Raw genomic sequence first — 15,020 nt, 5'->3', positions numbered from 1 at the left:
CTAAGAACGATCGAGTTAGATACAAAGGCGAATAAGAAATTCTCTGAGCGAATTGCTAGCGAATTACGTTTATGGATCGTTCTTCACCGTGTTTCAAAGTCGTCTACTATCTTCTATCTCTTCGTCGTCTATGGATAAGCGGTTCTGAAAAATTTCAGATGCTATAAGAACGATCGAGCTCGATCTGAGGTGAATAGAAAATTCTCTGAGCGAATTGCTAGCGAATTACGTTGTATGGATCATTCTTGGCTGTGTTTCAAAGTCGTCTACTATCTTCTATCTCTTCGTCGTCTATGGATAAGCGGTTCTGAAAAATTTCAGATGCTATAAGAACGATCGAGCTCGATCTGAGGTGAATAGAAAATTCTCTGAGCGAATTGCTAGCGAATTACGTTGTATGGATCATTCTTGGCTGTGTTTCAAAGTCGTCTACTATCTTCTATCTCTTCGTCGTCTATGGATAAACGGTTTTGAAAAAGTTTCACAACTCTAAGAACGATCGAGCTAGATACAAAGGCGAATAAGAAATTCTCTGAGCGAATTGCTAGCGAATTACGTTGTATGGATCGTTTTTCACTGTGTTTCAAAGTCGTCTACTATCTTCTATCTCTTCGTCGTCTATGGATAAACGGTTTTGAAAAAGTTTCACAACTCTAAGAACGATCGAGCTAGATACAAAGGCGAATAAGAAATTCTCTGAGCGAATTGCTAGCGAATTACGTTGTATGGATCGTTTTTCACTGTGTTTCAAAGTCGTCTACTATCTTCTATCTCTTCGTCGTCTATGGATAAACGGTTTTGAAAAAGTTTCACAACTCTAAGAACGATCGAGCTAGATACAAAGGCGAATAAGAAATTCTCTGAGCGAATTGCTAGCGAATTACGTTTATGGATCGTTCTTCACCGTGTTTCAAAGTCGTCTACTATCTTCTATCTCTTCGTCGTCTATGGATAAGCGGTTCTGAAAAATTTCAGATGCTATAAGAACGATCGAGCTCGATCTGAGGTGAATAGAAAATTCTCTGAGCGAATTGCTAGCGAATTACGTTGTATGGATCGTTTTTCACTGTGTTTCAAAGTCGTCTACTATCTTCTATCTCTTCGTCGTCTATGGATAAGCGGTTCTGAAAAATTTCAGGTATTCCAAGAACGATGGAGTTCTACGCGACAAGAATAAGGAATTCTTTGAGCGAATTTGGCGTGTAAATGGAGAAGAATTCGCGTAGCGTGTGTCACTCATTCGCTAGTTTACGATCTGCCATTTATCTCTTGAAAAATTTCATTTGCTTCTCGAGAAAGACTCGAAGAGAGATACCAAAAACGATTGATTTGGATGCGATGAATTACGTTACACGCGATTCTCTTCAAGTCGTGTTTCAAACTAGTTTACTACAATCTAATATCCGCGCTGATCACGAATACTATCGGAAAACTCCATTCGTTTTTTAACGAAGGAAGGCTCGAAGAAGAATCGAATTCCATGGAAAATGAATAAGAAGTCTTGAAGCAGAATTCGACGACGAGTTACGTGCATCCCCTTCGATCGCGTTTCAAATTCATCAACGATTTCCTACCTACTCGTGCATGAATGCATTCGAAAAATTTCATTCGTTTCTTGAGCAAGGAAAGTTCGAAGAAAAGATTGCGCCGTCTATGGAAAACGAGTGCAAAATTTTCCGCCACAATTAGCACGAATCACGCCGCCAGAAATTAGTAATTACTTGGGATGTTATTAGGAAGAGAAACGAAAGAGAAGATGCCAATTTTGCGAAATAGTATGCGAAACAATGAAAAATGTAGCGCAGGGGATGCAAGAAAGTAGAGAAACCTGGAAAACATCTAAAGAGAATACTTTACACGAGACTGAAGAAGGGTACACGTTACACATGAACGAAGCAGATACTGAAAAAAAAAGGAAGATATTAGATGGGAGTAAAGTGAGGGAAATAATCACGCGAGGAAGAAGACACGACAGGAAACAAATATAGGGCAAGCACGATAAATACAGAGCGGCCGAGCGAGATGAAATCACCGGATAAAATATCTGCATTACTTGTTGCCGTATAAAGATAACTTCTCGGGAGAAAGTTGTACTGTTTCGAGGAGCGCATGTAACACAGGAAATAGCTTTTTCTAATGATCATTCTTTTACCAGACCTCGATGGCTGTGATATATCTTTGTTAATAACCCTGTACACATTTATTTCTGGATATTTTCGTGCAGCGTGAAAAAAAGGAAAGAACAAATTCAACGATCTATCATCGTGATCACTTAATTTTGAGATTCGAATTTTCTAAAAATTCCTCCAAACAGTGCAACTTCCTCCTCCGAAGCTTTTTTATACGACTTTCTATACGACAAATAATGCAGATATTTAAATGATCCTATTTAGCTGCTCTGTCTTATGCATACAATATGCATATAAATAGATTAATAGTAATTAGAAAAATACGATAGAGAAAGTAAAACATGCGAGGTGTATGTAAAATACATGGCACACTTTGCAATAGCAAAAGAAATGCAAGTAAATAAACGATAATAAATAAAACTACTACTACTATTTAGGATGTAGATTTTGACAATGTATTTCGGAATGATAAAAATCCAAAAGCTATGCTGCATTCTGGCAAATTAACAGCGGATTTTTCGTCGATTTACTATCAAAGTTATCAATTCGCCAGTTGATAACAAATTTACACGGTTCCTTCGCGGAGCTAACTTTTCAAAGCGTTAACCACGCAGACGAGGTTTCGCTGGCTCGGGCCAATATTCCGGAGACTGCGGTTTTCCAACACCTTTGACGACAGCCGTTTTCGCTCTACGACAAGAGCGTACAATACCAGGCAGCAGGATGAAACACGTTCGGTCTGGCTGGCTCGTGATCGAACTACTTTCGAGGTGAATAACTTAATTGCGAAACCGGTCGATCTCGCGTCGCGACACGTTATTTCGATGGTCTAATTAGAAATTTCCTGCCGACGGATTCGTCCTGGCAAATTTCAACGTGTTTCAGCGTCGATCTCTGACGATCTTCCGGGTTAAAGCGTTCCGCGTACGTTTCCAATTACGACCATTTTGTCAACCACGAGGAATTTTGCGCAACACGTTTGTTCCTTGTTTACGCGATTCCAAAACGAGCGAAACCGTTTCTCTTCAGCGTAACGAGCTTCGTTTTCGACGTTAAGGGCTCCAGGCGAACAAAGGAAAATTTCGACGAAATTCTGTTACCAATTTTCGTCGCTTCGTTTCAACGCAAACAAAAAAGGATACAACATGGAAACGATTTTTCACTATTTTCATAGACGCAGCTCTGTTGCGAGTGAAATCGACGGAGGGAGAGGAGAAGCGCGAGAAATTACGAACACAAAACAGCAATTCTGGAAAACCAGACTTTGTTCCGTTCTACCTTACTGCTCGAAAATACGAAATCCCATCGTCTTTTTATAAAATGTAATTTAGTTACGAAACCCCAAATAGAAAGATTCAGCACGATTTCATCCTTCGTCAGTGAGATTCAAATTTTATTTTAAAATATACTATGCGCCTATTCGAGTGATTTTAATGCAGTATTAAAAAGAACAATTTAAATTTCGTATAACATAGGACCGTTAATTTTACAAGAAGGTGTTTTTAACGAATTAGTTTATCTTCCGAAGTATTCGTTATCGTAAAAGATATTTCAAGTAGAACCTGTTCTCTTTCAAGTAAGACGTCTTACGATGACCGACAGATTTGCCTAGAAGCATCTGCAAATGTTTCATTTAAAAGATATTTCGATCTTAATTTCATCAAATTGAGCGTATGAAAAGCAGAGGAAACACAGAAGCTCTGTATTATCTTGCTTCCTACCGTAAGTTTTACAACGTTGAAGTTAAATCATCCCCTCAAGTACCCTAATACGTTTTTGTGGGGAACTAAAAGACGCATGGAATGGTGTGCGTAAAAAGATATAAATTCTATTAAAAAAAAAAAAGCAAAGTCATCTTGAAATCTGGAAGACACGTTCATCTAGATAAGATGCGTGACCATCACGAGATGTCTCGCTCGAAACACGGTAAGTTTTACTTCAAGCAGTTTTTATCACAACGAATACCTTGCCAGATAATTCTATGGAAAAGTCAAAATGTACATGTACGACACTCTGTATATTTTACAAGCAGTAACATTCGTATATTACAAATCGATCAAATCGTTAAGGTAAAATTTATAAACAGGCGCGTACCTTCGTTTCCAAACGATAATTATCCTTCGTTTAGTTCTCGTTAATTAGTTTTCCATTAACTCGGATATTTTTTAATAGCATTCACGCGTTATATTAATAATTTTACCAACGTTCATGCATTATCGCTAATTTTATATTGTATATTTATAATTATATCGTGTTACAGTTCGACCAAAGTATCAACGTACGTATGTGTTCCTGAACGGGAATATACGTTCGCTGCACAATTTTAACAGACCGATTCCATTCTACATAGATGGGCGCTAACCGAATGTGTGAAGAATACCACCATTTTGCGAGAATTTTCTCGCGTGACTTTTTTCTATTTAAATGACACGGTCTAGCAAGCGAAAATAACGAGACACGCGAGACTACATTCGTAAATTCATATTGTTCGCCTGGATTCGTTGGCAATTTTTATCAAGCGCGCTACCTTTAAAATTCAATTTCCTTCGTCAGATGTTCGTAGAGCGGCATCTTTGGCTTCGTGATCGCATTCCCTTCTCACAATTTCCCTGTTCCTCGGCTACTGCTATAAGCGCTTGTCCACGAAATTACTCGGCGAGACCGGTCGAATAGCGAACATTCGAGGGAAATAGAAAAAGAAACGAAATTGGTTTGGGCAGCGTGACAAGCATCGCAAGATACGGACCATTTTTCTTTCGGTCACAGCTATTGTAGCTATCGAGTTTGGTGGGCGGTCTGAATTTTAGTCGATGAAGTATCATTTACACGGAATAATCCATTTTAATAGCACGCGGAGAAAAAGATAAGATCGTGGAAGAAAGAAGAGTCATTCGACCGATATGGAAGAAGCGTAGAATTATTTCCAAATTTTTCAGGACCGAACTTTCATCTATTATATTATCCGGATATCTGTTTACTTTCTACACCGTCCGCGACTCGATGAAGAAATTACGGACAATTTTATTCTTCGTGGACATCGGAACTACGAATGACAAAGCGAATGATAAAATAAAATTGATTTTTAAAACGCGATAAGAAGGCTGACGTACGTTGTTTCCGAAGGTTGCGAAACTATCGTATTTTGCTATTTAAAGTGCTCTTTATCTTCGAATTGCTTAATCTTCGAAACTATCGGTCAGATAAAGAAAATTCTTTTGAACTGATAAAAAAAAAAAAAAACTGTTGGTGTCATTTCAAAACAGATGTTTGAAATACATCGACGTAACAACATAATCGACGTAAAAATAGAAATTATATCATTGCTAAGTGTTTTTGGTAAATGATACAAAACAATCTACGTTTACAGTCTGCGAGCACACGATCTGAGTCTACGTGTTGTTAGGAGCATTTGCTGCCAGTCGTTAACATCAATCTACATGTTCGTTAACGCCATTAAATAAATAAAATCCGGACAAAAATTTGTTTCATAACGAACACCGATACTGAGGTCACCTATTAGGTCGTCCAGAAAGTTTCTTTCGTTTTATAAGGAACAATGGATGCGCAACATTTTCCGTTTTATATTATAGCAGAATTATGATCCATTTCGTTCTATCAAAATAAAGATCGCAACGTTCGATAGATTCGGTTTCGTGTTTGCACGAAGATGCATCGTCCGTAAAAGAAAGATACTGTCCGGACAACCTAATACCTGAAAACATCTCTTTATATCGTCATGCATCTCTTAAAAATCTCTCCAACGATGAAAAAAAAAGACAATTACGTTTTAATCGAAAATGACCAAAAGGACACAGCGGGGTAAACGGTCTCGCTATAACAACAAACCCATCCCTTTAACCGCTCAACGATACATCTTCCCTCTTTCGCTGTTCGCCTCGCTGGCTAGTCGTCACGTTATTAATTTGTCCGTAACTAGGGACACTAACGCTAACGACTAGTACTCAACGAGTGATTCAGTCTCTTTGACGGGCACAGATGCAAGCGCATTAAGGGTGGCGCGGTATGATTATACCTACTTTGCATAAAGTGCCACTTACCACGACCACCGAATAGAGTATCTTGGCTTTTAAGTCGGTTGCGTCCTTCAGAGGTTGCAGAGCGTCCAGAGCGTCCAACGTATGCAAATGCGCCTGGTCGTAGAGAGCCGCGTATCTTTCGGCCAGTCGTTCGGCGGTCGCGTCGTCGAATGTTAAATTTGGAAAAGTCTCCTCCACCCTGAGAATCGTGCATCCGTTTCTGACCGATGGTTCCGGAGTCGGGCTGCAGCTCTCGTCCGTGTGATAACCAGCGCTGCTGCTGGATTCCTCGTCGTAGTCGTCCGGCAAATTTTCGCTCAGCTCGAATACCTGCGCGAAAATATTTCATGCGTTCGGACTTTCCATACAAACTCGCTATCACTCGAGCTGATTCTCTATTCGACCGTGCAAATTTTTAACGAATTTCGGCGCTCTTTCTCCGCGCTGTCCTTTCATCGTTCGCAACTCATCGGTCGTTTTTCAATTCGACTTTTCGATCGGTTTCGTTGCGCGGAATGTTGGCGCGGATTACGGCCAAGTAAAAACGACAAATGACAGTTTTGCGGTGTAGGAATACGCAGCGTTTCGAACTTTCCAGGTCTGTGTGTATAGATAAGGCAGAGATATGTGTGCAATATGATATATTATATGGCTGTGTGTGTTTCTTGCTCAGCTTGTATTAATTATCATGCAATTTTAATATAGATCGTTAGACGCCTCAATAATTTGTCACTATGATGAAAATTCATTATCAAAGTCAGTCTTCCGTTGCGCATATATGCTTATGAGAAATTTACGTGTCGTAGACACGTCCCAAGCGAAATTCTTCGCATTATTAAAAATTTCTGAACTCTCTTTACTGTGGTTGACAGACCACAGAGTGGTCGTGCTCCTAGTGCATGGTCAAACCACAAAAAAAAGGAAAAAAAATTAAATTTGCGAGGGATAGCGTTGCTGAAAGGGCGCGCGTTTGTGAAGCAGCTAACTGTGTAATATCTTTCACTGAGAATTTTGGCGAAGTTTGCCGATTGAGATACGGAACATCTCGTACAGACAGCAAGTACAGGGTGTAACAGGAGAAAATTTGATCAGAAGTATGCGAAAACGAACGATCGAATTTCTAGAAGTTAATATCGCAGTATCATTTTTTATCATGTGCCGAGTACGACTTTTGTAGAGTAAAATATTCCACCACACACTGGTTCTATTCTATGAAAAGGAAATACGCCCCGCTTCTCTGCTATTTTTCTCTTTTCGCGTCTCTCGTGTATACAAACTGAAATATTTTCGATTACTTTTCAGCATTCAAACGGAGAATGTTAAATAGTTCGTTTGACGTTCTATCAAAAAATTATAACGCTAATAAGAAATACGAAATGGAAAATACGAACAGATTTACCATTACGATAATTGTAACCACCAGGTGTTCAGGTTAATGTCGATGAAAGATTTTGACGGAGATAAAAAATTGAATTTATTAGAAATCCTACGAAGCACGTTTCGATTACGTTCCTACCCTTCCTGCCTATTTGTTAAATATTTTATTGTTCGAGTTTCAGAATACGTCCCCTTTCAGAATCAGCCACAGTGATACGAAATAAATAATAGTTTGTACATAATATAAATAAAAGTCTAGTGACACGAAGTCAAACAATATCGTGGGTTTAGGTATCGTCCTTTTTGTATTTTCTATTTACCTCATAACAAACGAACGATACTGCAGGTCTAGGTAGTATTCTCCTCGTATCTTCCATTTGTCTTACAACTTTTCGGTAAAACTGCAAATGATGTGATAACGTGACACTCTTCTCTTGTTTATACCCATAGAATATACTAAGAAAACTGCGAAGATACGAAACGCTCTATATTACAAGGGATGAACAATAGAAAAATTTATCAAAAAACAGAGAAAATTGAGAAGAGTGATATCGATCACTGTGATATTAATCAACCAGCCACATGTGGTGGGAAAAGTGGCTGACCGGTGATGCTACGAATTTTGAAGATCTCAATTTTGTATCCTTTCTCGAAGACGTGTATCGACTTTCTACGAACGAAACTCGACAGAAGGAAAACCATACGACTGATTGTATTCGTTCTAGTGATTTCTGAAATTCGAGTGTACCATTGACATGATCTTGAGAATCTGCAACATTTTCTATTTCAGACATATCCTTTCGTAGGATAAACGAGAGTTTAGTAGACGTAGATACGTCGACGTGGACGTACAGCGGGCTATGAATCATAGCGATCTGAGCGAAACTTCGGTGAATTTCAGTGAATCGTGTTTTTCGATACTTCAAAGTATCGTTGGATCAACTAACAAAAAATTTCCGATTCCGCGTTACAACTCGCTATAATATCGATCAATTTTTTATCAAACGATGGCGATAATCGAAAGAGGTAAGCTTTGGCCGAACGCTTTTTTCCTATCTCTTGCAATTTTGAAAACCGGGAAATATCCGAATTTTCAGCAGCCAATTTCATCCCCTTAAAAAGTGAATTCACGCAGCAATAAAAATTGCGCAACACACGCCTACGTATCCTCTGTGTATCCCCAAAGTTTCGTATTTTCTTCAATTTACATCGGTACAATTCTCTATAATTATCTACGTAATATAATTTTTCCGATTATGTTTCACAATTATCTAGGAGAATATAAAAATTCATCGAAATTATCAAGCTTCTAAAAGTAGTTTACCAAGTATCAAACAATTGAAATACAACCTACGAGTCATCGAACGAATCTGTAGCGACACTCGATGCTTCGATTCCGATAGCTAACCACATCGCCAAAGGTATATTAGCATTCAAATTTCATTCGGTGTCTCAAGTACCTACGTACGTTCGATGATTACCGGCGGGCCACGGAAATTGATGGAACCGTTTCACGGAATCCTGTATTATTCATGGTGTACGTAACGAGATCGTGCCCTTCACGGGATGATTTATGCGAAATCTGTGCACAACGTCTTCTAGCAAACGCTTCCGATGAATATTAAGTACGTAATTGTTTGTAATTAGTCAGTAACTCCGTGGAAGATTGAATTAAAATTAAGAAGAACGACAAAATCTTTTAGATTTTAACTTTCACGACGACTAAACGATACAGATATCGGTGGTTCTTCGTTCGTTGCGGTTCTACTCAGAAGAGTCAGAAACTTCTCAATAATAAAACTATACCTAGAAGCAAGTTCTTTTTGCAAGTTGCACGCAACTGGCGTGTCCTTCCTCGTGCAATTTTACGAAACGATTTATCGATAGAAGCAGAAAAAAGGATATTAGACAGTGTGTGACCGACAATGTGGTTATTTAAAATAGAGATAGTTGCGAAGAACGAAAGAAACGTGTAGCTTCGGAGGCCGCACTGTTTCACGAGCAATCCGTTAACGCGTGTCGTTGTTAAATGTGTAACTTCGATCGATAGGACGAGTCTGCATTTTATTAGATAGGAAGATATCGCAAGCGGCACGGTTACTGCAAGTAGACTCGTGTAATTCAAGATCGCGAGTGTCCTTATGGGACGACGCGTGACCGGAGACTTTGTGCTTTGTGGATTCAGCTTTGTCCATCAACTACGTCACTGCTGAACTCGCTTCTCGTGGGACTGCTTGCGGTTACAACAGTTCCCGTGAAACTACATTATATTATCTCCTTGGCGAATATTTCTCTGGCTTTCGGGCAAAATATTAGAGAGACCCGTATAAAATCCTATGTATAAGATTCTACGTCTGTAACTTTTTTAACTGGACCTACGTGTGCATCGAGCTTTTATCTCATTCGACTTTATTTCATTACCGCGATTTTATTTTATGTTCATATAAGAAACATATTCTTTAGCATTGTCCATTAGTTTAGTACAAATGTGTCAAGGTAGATAAGTTGGATGGATAAAATTTACTTTGAGAATACACTCGAATTTCTCGGACAAAATTGCATCTGTATAGTACACACACGGTGTCTGCTTATCGTTGTATTTTACATATTAATTGCAATAATTATATATATATATATATATATAATTATTATATAATATATATATATATATATACAATTATTATATAATATATATATATATATATATATATATATAGAATATAATAATTAGGTGTCTATGTGTTTAAACAGATGTAAATTCGTTGTACAGATACAATTTTTCTTGTATATGAGATTTCTTCAGAGCTAACTGCACCGATATCTGTCTTCAGGGTAATCGATGGACTTTCACCAGTTTCAAAATTTGCGAATCGTACGATTTATTAGATTTTAATTATTCAGAGTCGACGTTTTATGCCTCAGTCCAATTTTGTTTACAGACATCTATAGGACATTTGAAAAATGTAAATGGAGCACTAGTAGATAAATTAAAATCACTATACTATCATTATGCTGGACGACTGCAGTCAACGCATACCTGCACCACTATCAGATTCTAACGTTGACACGAGGTTATCCATTGAGAAAAGAAAGCAAGGTCACAGCAATTTCTTCGATCTTGGATTTGCACTTTGATGACAACCCGATATACATGTAAAACTATTATTAATTTAATAACACTTCAAATGTAATGGCAAGTCATGAACACATTATCGAATCGCGTTCAAACGACTCGTTCACATTATTCACTGTCATATGTTTTCCATTATTATCGATGCCTCGACTGTTTCGACAAGCTACAGATTTGTAAATGGACCTTTAAAACGAACGATCATGCGATTCCATTTATCAACGAAATTTCAATCGATCGAAACGGACAAAAATATTTTAAGATCTAAATTATAAATTGTCCATAAGAATTGAGAGATCGCGTCAAAATTTGTCGTCTTCGCAATTTCATTAAAAAATGATTTTCGAAATAAACGCTGCAGTTAGATAATTTTTGTAGCCGCTGCATGCATACGAATGCAATATGATAAATTTCTGTGTTTTGCTGAAAGCTAACGTTCGAGGGAAACTTACTCGTAGATTATCCTGGTTCATCAATTGTAGTGCTAGCTCGCAGCCTCTGGAGAATTGCAGCAATCTGGCGGCTAGCGGTGGATTCTTCGTATTCCCGCCGAAAGTGGATTTCCTCAAGGCTGTCCATTGTCTGAGAGCTTCCTTGTCCTGTTCGACCCTTCGCTTCAACTCGGATAACAGACTTTCTAAGCTACTTGGGTCACCAGCTTTCTCCAACGTGTTCAACAAACTCTGATTATCGATCAGCCTCTGCTGAATCTCGCTGTACTTGAGCGAAAGTTGCCTCTGATGCGACGCCGCCTGTACACCTTGGTCCGCTGAAAATGTCAAACGATTACTTTCCTTTCAATCTGTACTTTATACGAGAAATCTATGATGTCGCTTAATCGAACCGCCACACCACCATCGAATAAAAGTATAGTTTACAATTAACCTGTATACTTGGCCATGTTAAATTGGCCTGTGATTCGACGAGCAAATTAATTATCGATTTCAATGAATTTCAGCGCCGGTATTTATTCGACGATTAACGCGAATCGAGCGAAAGAGCGTCGATTTCATATCCATCGTTCGACGCGTTACTTGCTTTTGTCTCATCGGCTGCTATTTCTCGTAAACGATATGCACAAGGCTTTCCAGGCTTCTCCTGGCGAAGCAAAGTTCTCAGTCAGTGATCTCGATCGCGACATATATTCTATGAGCATAATCGAGCAAGAAATATACGAAGAACACGGGCGACTGAAAAAGTTTCGTCAAAAGCTCTTTGTATTTCATTTCGTATTCCATGTTTCGATTATAACTTGCTGATAAGGTTTCGAGCGAACAAACGAAACTTTCACAAATAAGCGTTACAGACTACAAAACATCTAATTATTTTATTTAACGTAACACTTTAACGTAAAAGCGAAGTTTCGCGAATAAATTTTACAAAGTACGCGTCACCTAGTCGTTCTATTCAACGGAAAACTGCAAGAGAAGGTGGCCAGAGATCGCACAAACGGAGTGACCTTTGAAAAATTTCGACAATCCAATTTTTCAAACCGATTTTCATCCCGCTCAGAGAGATCAAAAAACCGATATTGGTCTAGCAGGTTAAGCGCGGATGACTCCACGCTGGTGTCATTAGCTGAGCTGTTCCCGGTAGCGGATAACGCCACTCGCCATTCAATGTGTTAAGGAGAGAAAAATTGCAGTCAAATGGAATGGCAACGAGAACACGACTAAACAGTCAGCGCGTTAAGGACGAATAAGAGCAAAGAGACAGGTACAGGGTTGGAAACGAGTACGCATCGTGTTTTACCATGTCGAGGCCCGCAACGATGACGATGACGTGGACGAGTAAACGTGCTTTCGTGTAAACGCATTAATGTCCCATGCATCGGCGTATTTGCATTGGGAAATGTAACGTGTCCGGTGCAGCTGCGTTAAAATCCAATACTTCACGATTCAGCGGGCCTCTAACACGGCCGGATATCGACGCGGACATCCGTTGCCAGCTTTTCACCGAGCAAAAGTTAACGACTTTTGTGCACCGACGCAACACTTTCGCGCACTGCCGCGTCTTCGTCGTCGCTGGCTTCCACATCTCGACTCGAGAATGCAATCGTTTTCTTCTCACCGACGCCGTCCCCTCGAACGGTTCTGGAAATTGAATCGAAACCATTTTTCGCGCCGGTTCTTCGCGATCGATTCCTGCAATCGTTGAAAGCAAACTCGCAGCGTGTCGTTTCAGATACCGGCTGACTGTAATCGGATCTGGAACAGCGTATCGCGACCCATTCAATCGTACAAACTTTCAGACTTTCTCTCGTGAAGTGATCCGCGTATCTATAATCCACATCGTCCGACCACGTAATATATTCCGACCGAATAACACGTGAAAGCGTGCACGGCGCGATTCCTTGTGGAAAAATAAGGGAAATATATGGAATAAAATTTGTTCGTTCTCGGCTTAGTTTTCGAGAAAGTCGAGCTCGAAAATTTTCCCAAGTACAAGTATACTTGAAGGAAGCGTGGCTAATTTCGGCCTGGGCAGGACTTGGTAATCGACAGGAGATTATTCTACGCGCGGAAACGAGTAGAAAATGTAGAATAACGTTTTCCTGTTTCAGGCTTCATTTTCGAGAAAATAGAGTTTCAACATGTTCAGTTAATAATCGGTGTGGTACACGCGCATGACAAATTTTCGCATTTATCTTTCTCCCAAACAAAGAGTCTTGCGAAAAGAGTTCACGCTACGTTTTCCACTTATCTTTGCACGTAGGCTGACCTCCTGCCTCCTTGTTCGTACGGTGTTTTCTATCCATCTTAATGTGTAGCTTCGCTCTTCCAAGTATCATGATCTGTCTTATATATACCCTGTATATATATACGTTACAATTTCTTTAAACAATTTCTGTAACTTAATTTTTCCAACTTTCATTAAAACGTATATAGTAGTAATAGGTGCACGAACTTCTCGATACACTGTTTCACACGCGTATACATATACCCATGAAATTACACGTACAATGTTAAACCCTAAGACACCTTGTGCAATATATGAGAACCGAATTCTACAGCGGCACTACCACGAGATGGTAACAGCGTCGTCCAGGCTTGTCTGCACCGGGTCTAAGCCCCCGACGCGGCGGTAAAAAGAATTGCCCGTTCCCACGCAAGTTCCCACTCGCGAAACGATATTTCGTCATTACCCATAACGAACGTTATCGGTTAAAAATCGCCATGGATTACCTCTGTGAGTTCTCGCGTGCTTGCCGAAGCTCTCGATCTTGTGCACGGCCAACTTGTACGCCTCGATTCTGCTCTCCAGCTGCTCCTTCAGCGCCACGGGTAAAGGCACCAGATTCGAGGCCCCGGCGTTCTCCAAATTGCTTGGATGACAGGATGCCACCAATCCGTGCTTGCCCAAACCTTCCACCGCCCTGTCCAAAGTCCTTTTCCTAGCGGCCAGGATGCTCCTCGCGTTAGGAGCCAATTTGTTCAGGGAGATCAGCAGCTTGCACCAGATCCTCAGACGGAAATGATCCTGGCTGATCGAGATCAGATAGACGATCCTCCAAAGGACTTGCTCCACTTTCAAGATTTTCGCGTCGTTCACGTTCAACTCGACGAGCCTCGAGTAGAGAGCCTCCAGCAGGGACAGGCTATGAGGAAGCGTTTCGATCAACAGGTCCACGGGAATGTCCGGCAGAGTCGTCCTCAAGGTATAGTGTGGCAGTTTCATGAGAAAAGCGGCTGCTTCTCTGTATTGTCTTCCCTCGTACAATCTAAGGAGCCTGTGTTACACAAAGACGTGGTATTCAGAGATCGTGTTCAAGCACGGAGCTTGCTTTCAGATATGTAACAGTTCGCCCGGTATTATTGGGTAAACGCCGAGTGTCTACGAATTTAAAGGACAATACAAAGTGGCTAGCTTCAGCATGTTCCCCAGATAACAGATCACCTGACACGTTGGTATTTCATTGAAATTTCCGCGAATATCTCTACTACGTCTTGCTGTAATCGATGACCCTGTCTCTCTGTGTATCTACATATTCTATCGCGACGCACCGCAGGGATGCAATAAAGCCGTTCCGTTTGTCCAACCGATCGATATAACCGTAATCGTAGCGGACTCTGGCACGCGCGATAATCCATTTTAGACCGCGAAACGAATTCCCTAGATACGCGAATTACACGGCCGAATCGATTACACGCTAAGCGATCTTTTGTTTCATCTACGAACCAGGTTAACTCGAACCCTGTTGTTCTCCTCGCTTCCCTTTCGCGTTTGTACTTTCTCGGATGTTTTCCTTTCTGACGCTGGTGCACTGTATTTTTGAAGACTGTGTATGGGTTAGGCAAAAAGTAGCAAAGCTCGAACACTAAAATTCATTAGTTAAGAACTGCCTGT

The 15,020-nt window shown here is 40.1% G+C and overlaps 1 protein-coding gene across 5 annotated transcripts in view; it reads right to left on the bottom strand.

Annotated features, from left to right (window-relative positions):
- LOC126870615 (uncharacterized) overlaps positions 1-15,020 on the bottom strand; it is a 92,593-nt gene that overhangs the window by 10,198 nt on the left and 67,375 nt on the right. For all 5 annotated transcript variants that reach the window (XR_007691379.1, XM_050628484.1, XM_050628486.1 and 2 more), the window contains 3 exons: positions 13,859-14,403; positions 11,126-11,442; positions 6,188-6,496 (listed from right to left, as the gene is read on the bottom strand). Coding sequence is in view for 4 of the 5 variants with exons in the window: in XM_050628484.1 (XP_050484441.1) it covers positions 6,188-6,496; positions 11,126-11,442; positions 13,859-14,403 (1,171 nt within the window). In the remaining variant the exon portion in view is untranslated. The remainder of the gene's footprint in view (positions 1-6,187; positions 6,497-11,125; positions 11,443-13,858; positions 14,404-15,020) is intronic.

The sequence above is a fragment of the Bombus huntii genome, chromosome 10 (genome assembly GCF_024542735.1).
Source record: "Bombus huntii isolate Logan2020A chromosome 10, iyBomHunt1.1, whole genome shotgun sequence".
Taxonomy (NCBI): Eukaryota; Metazoa; Arthropoda; class Insecta; order Hymenoptera; family Apidae; genus Bombus; species Bombus huntii.
Note: the sequence above shows the minus strand (reverse complement) of the source record. Positions and strands in the feature narration are given on the sequence as shown.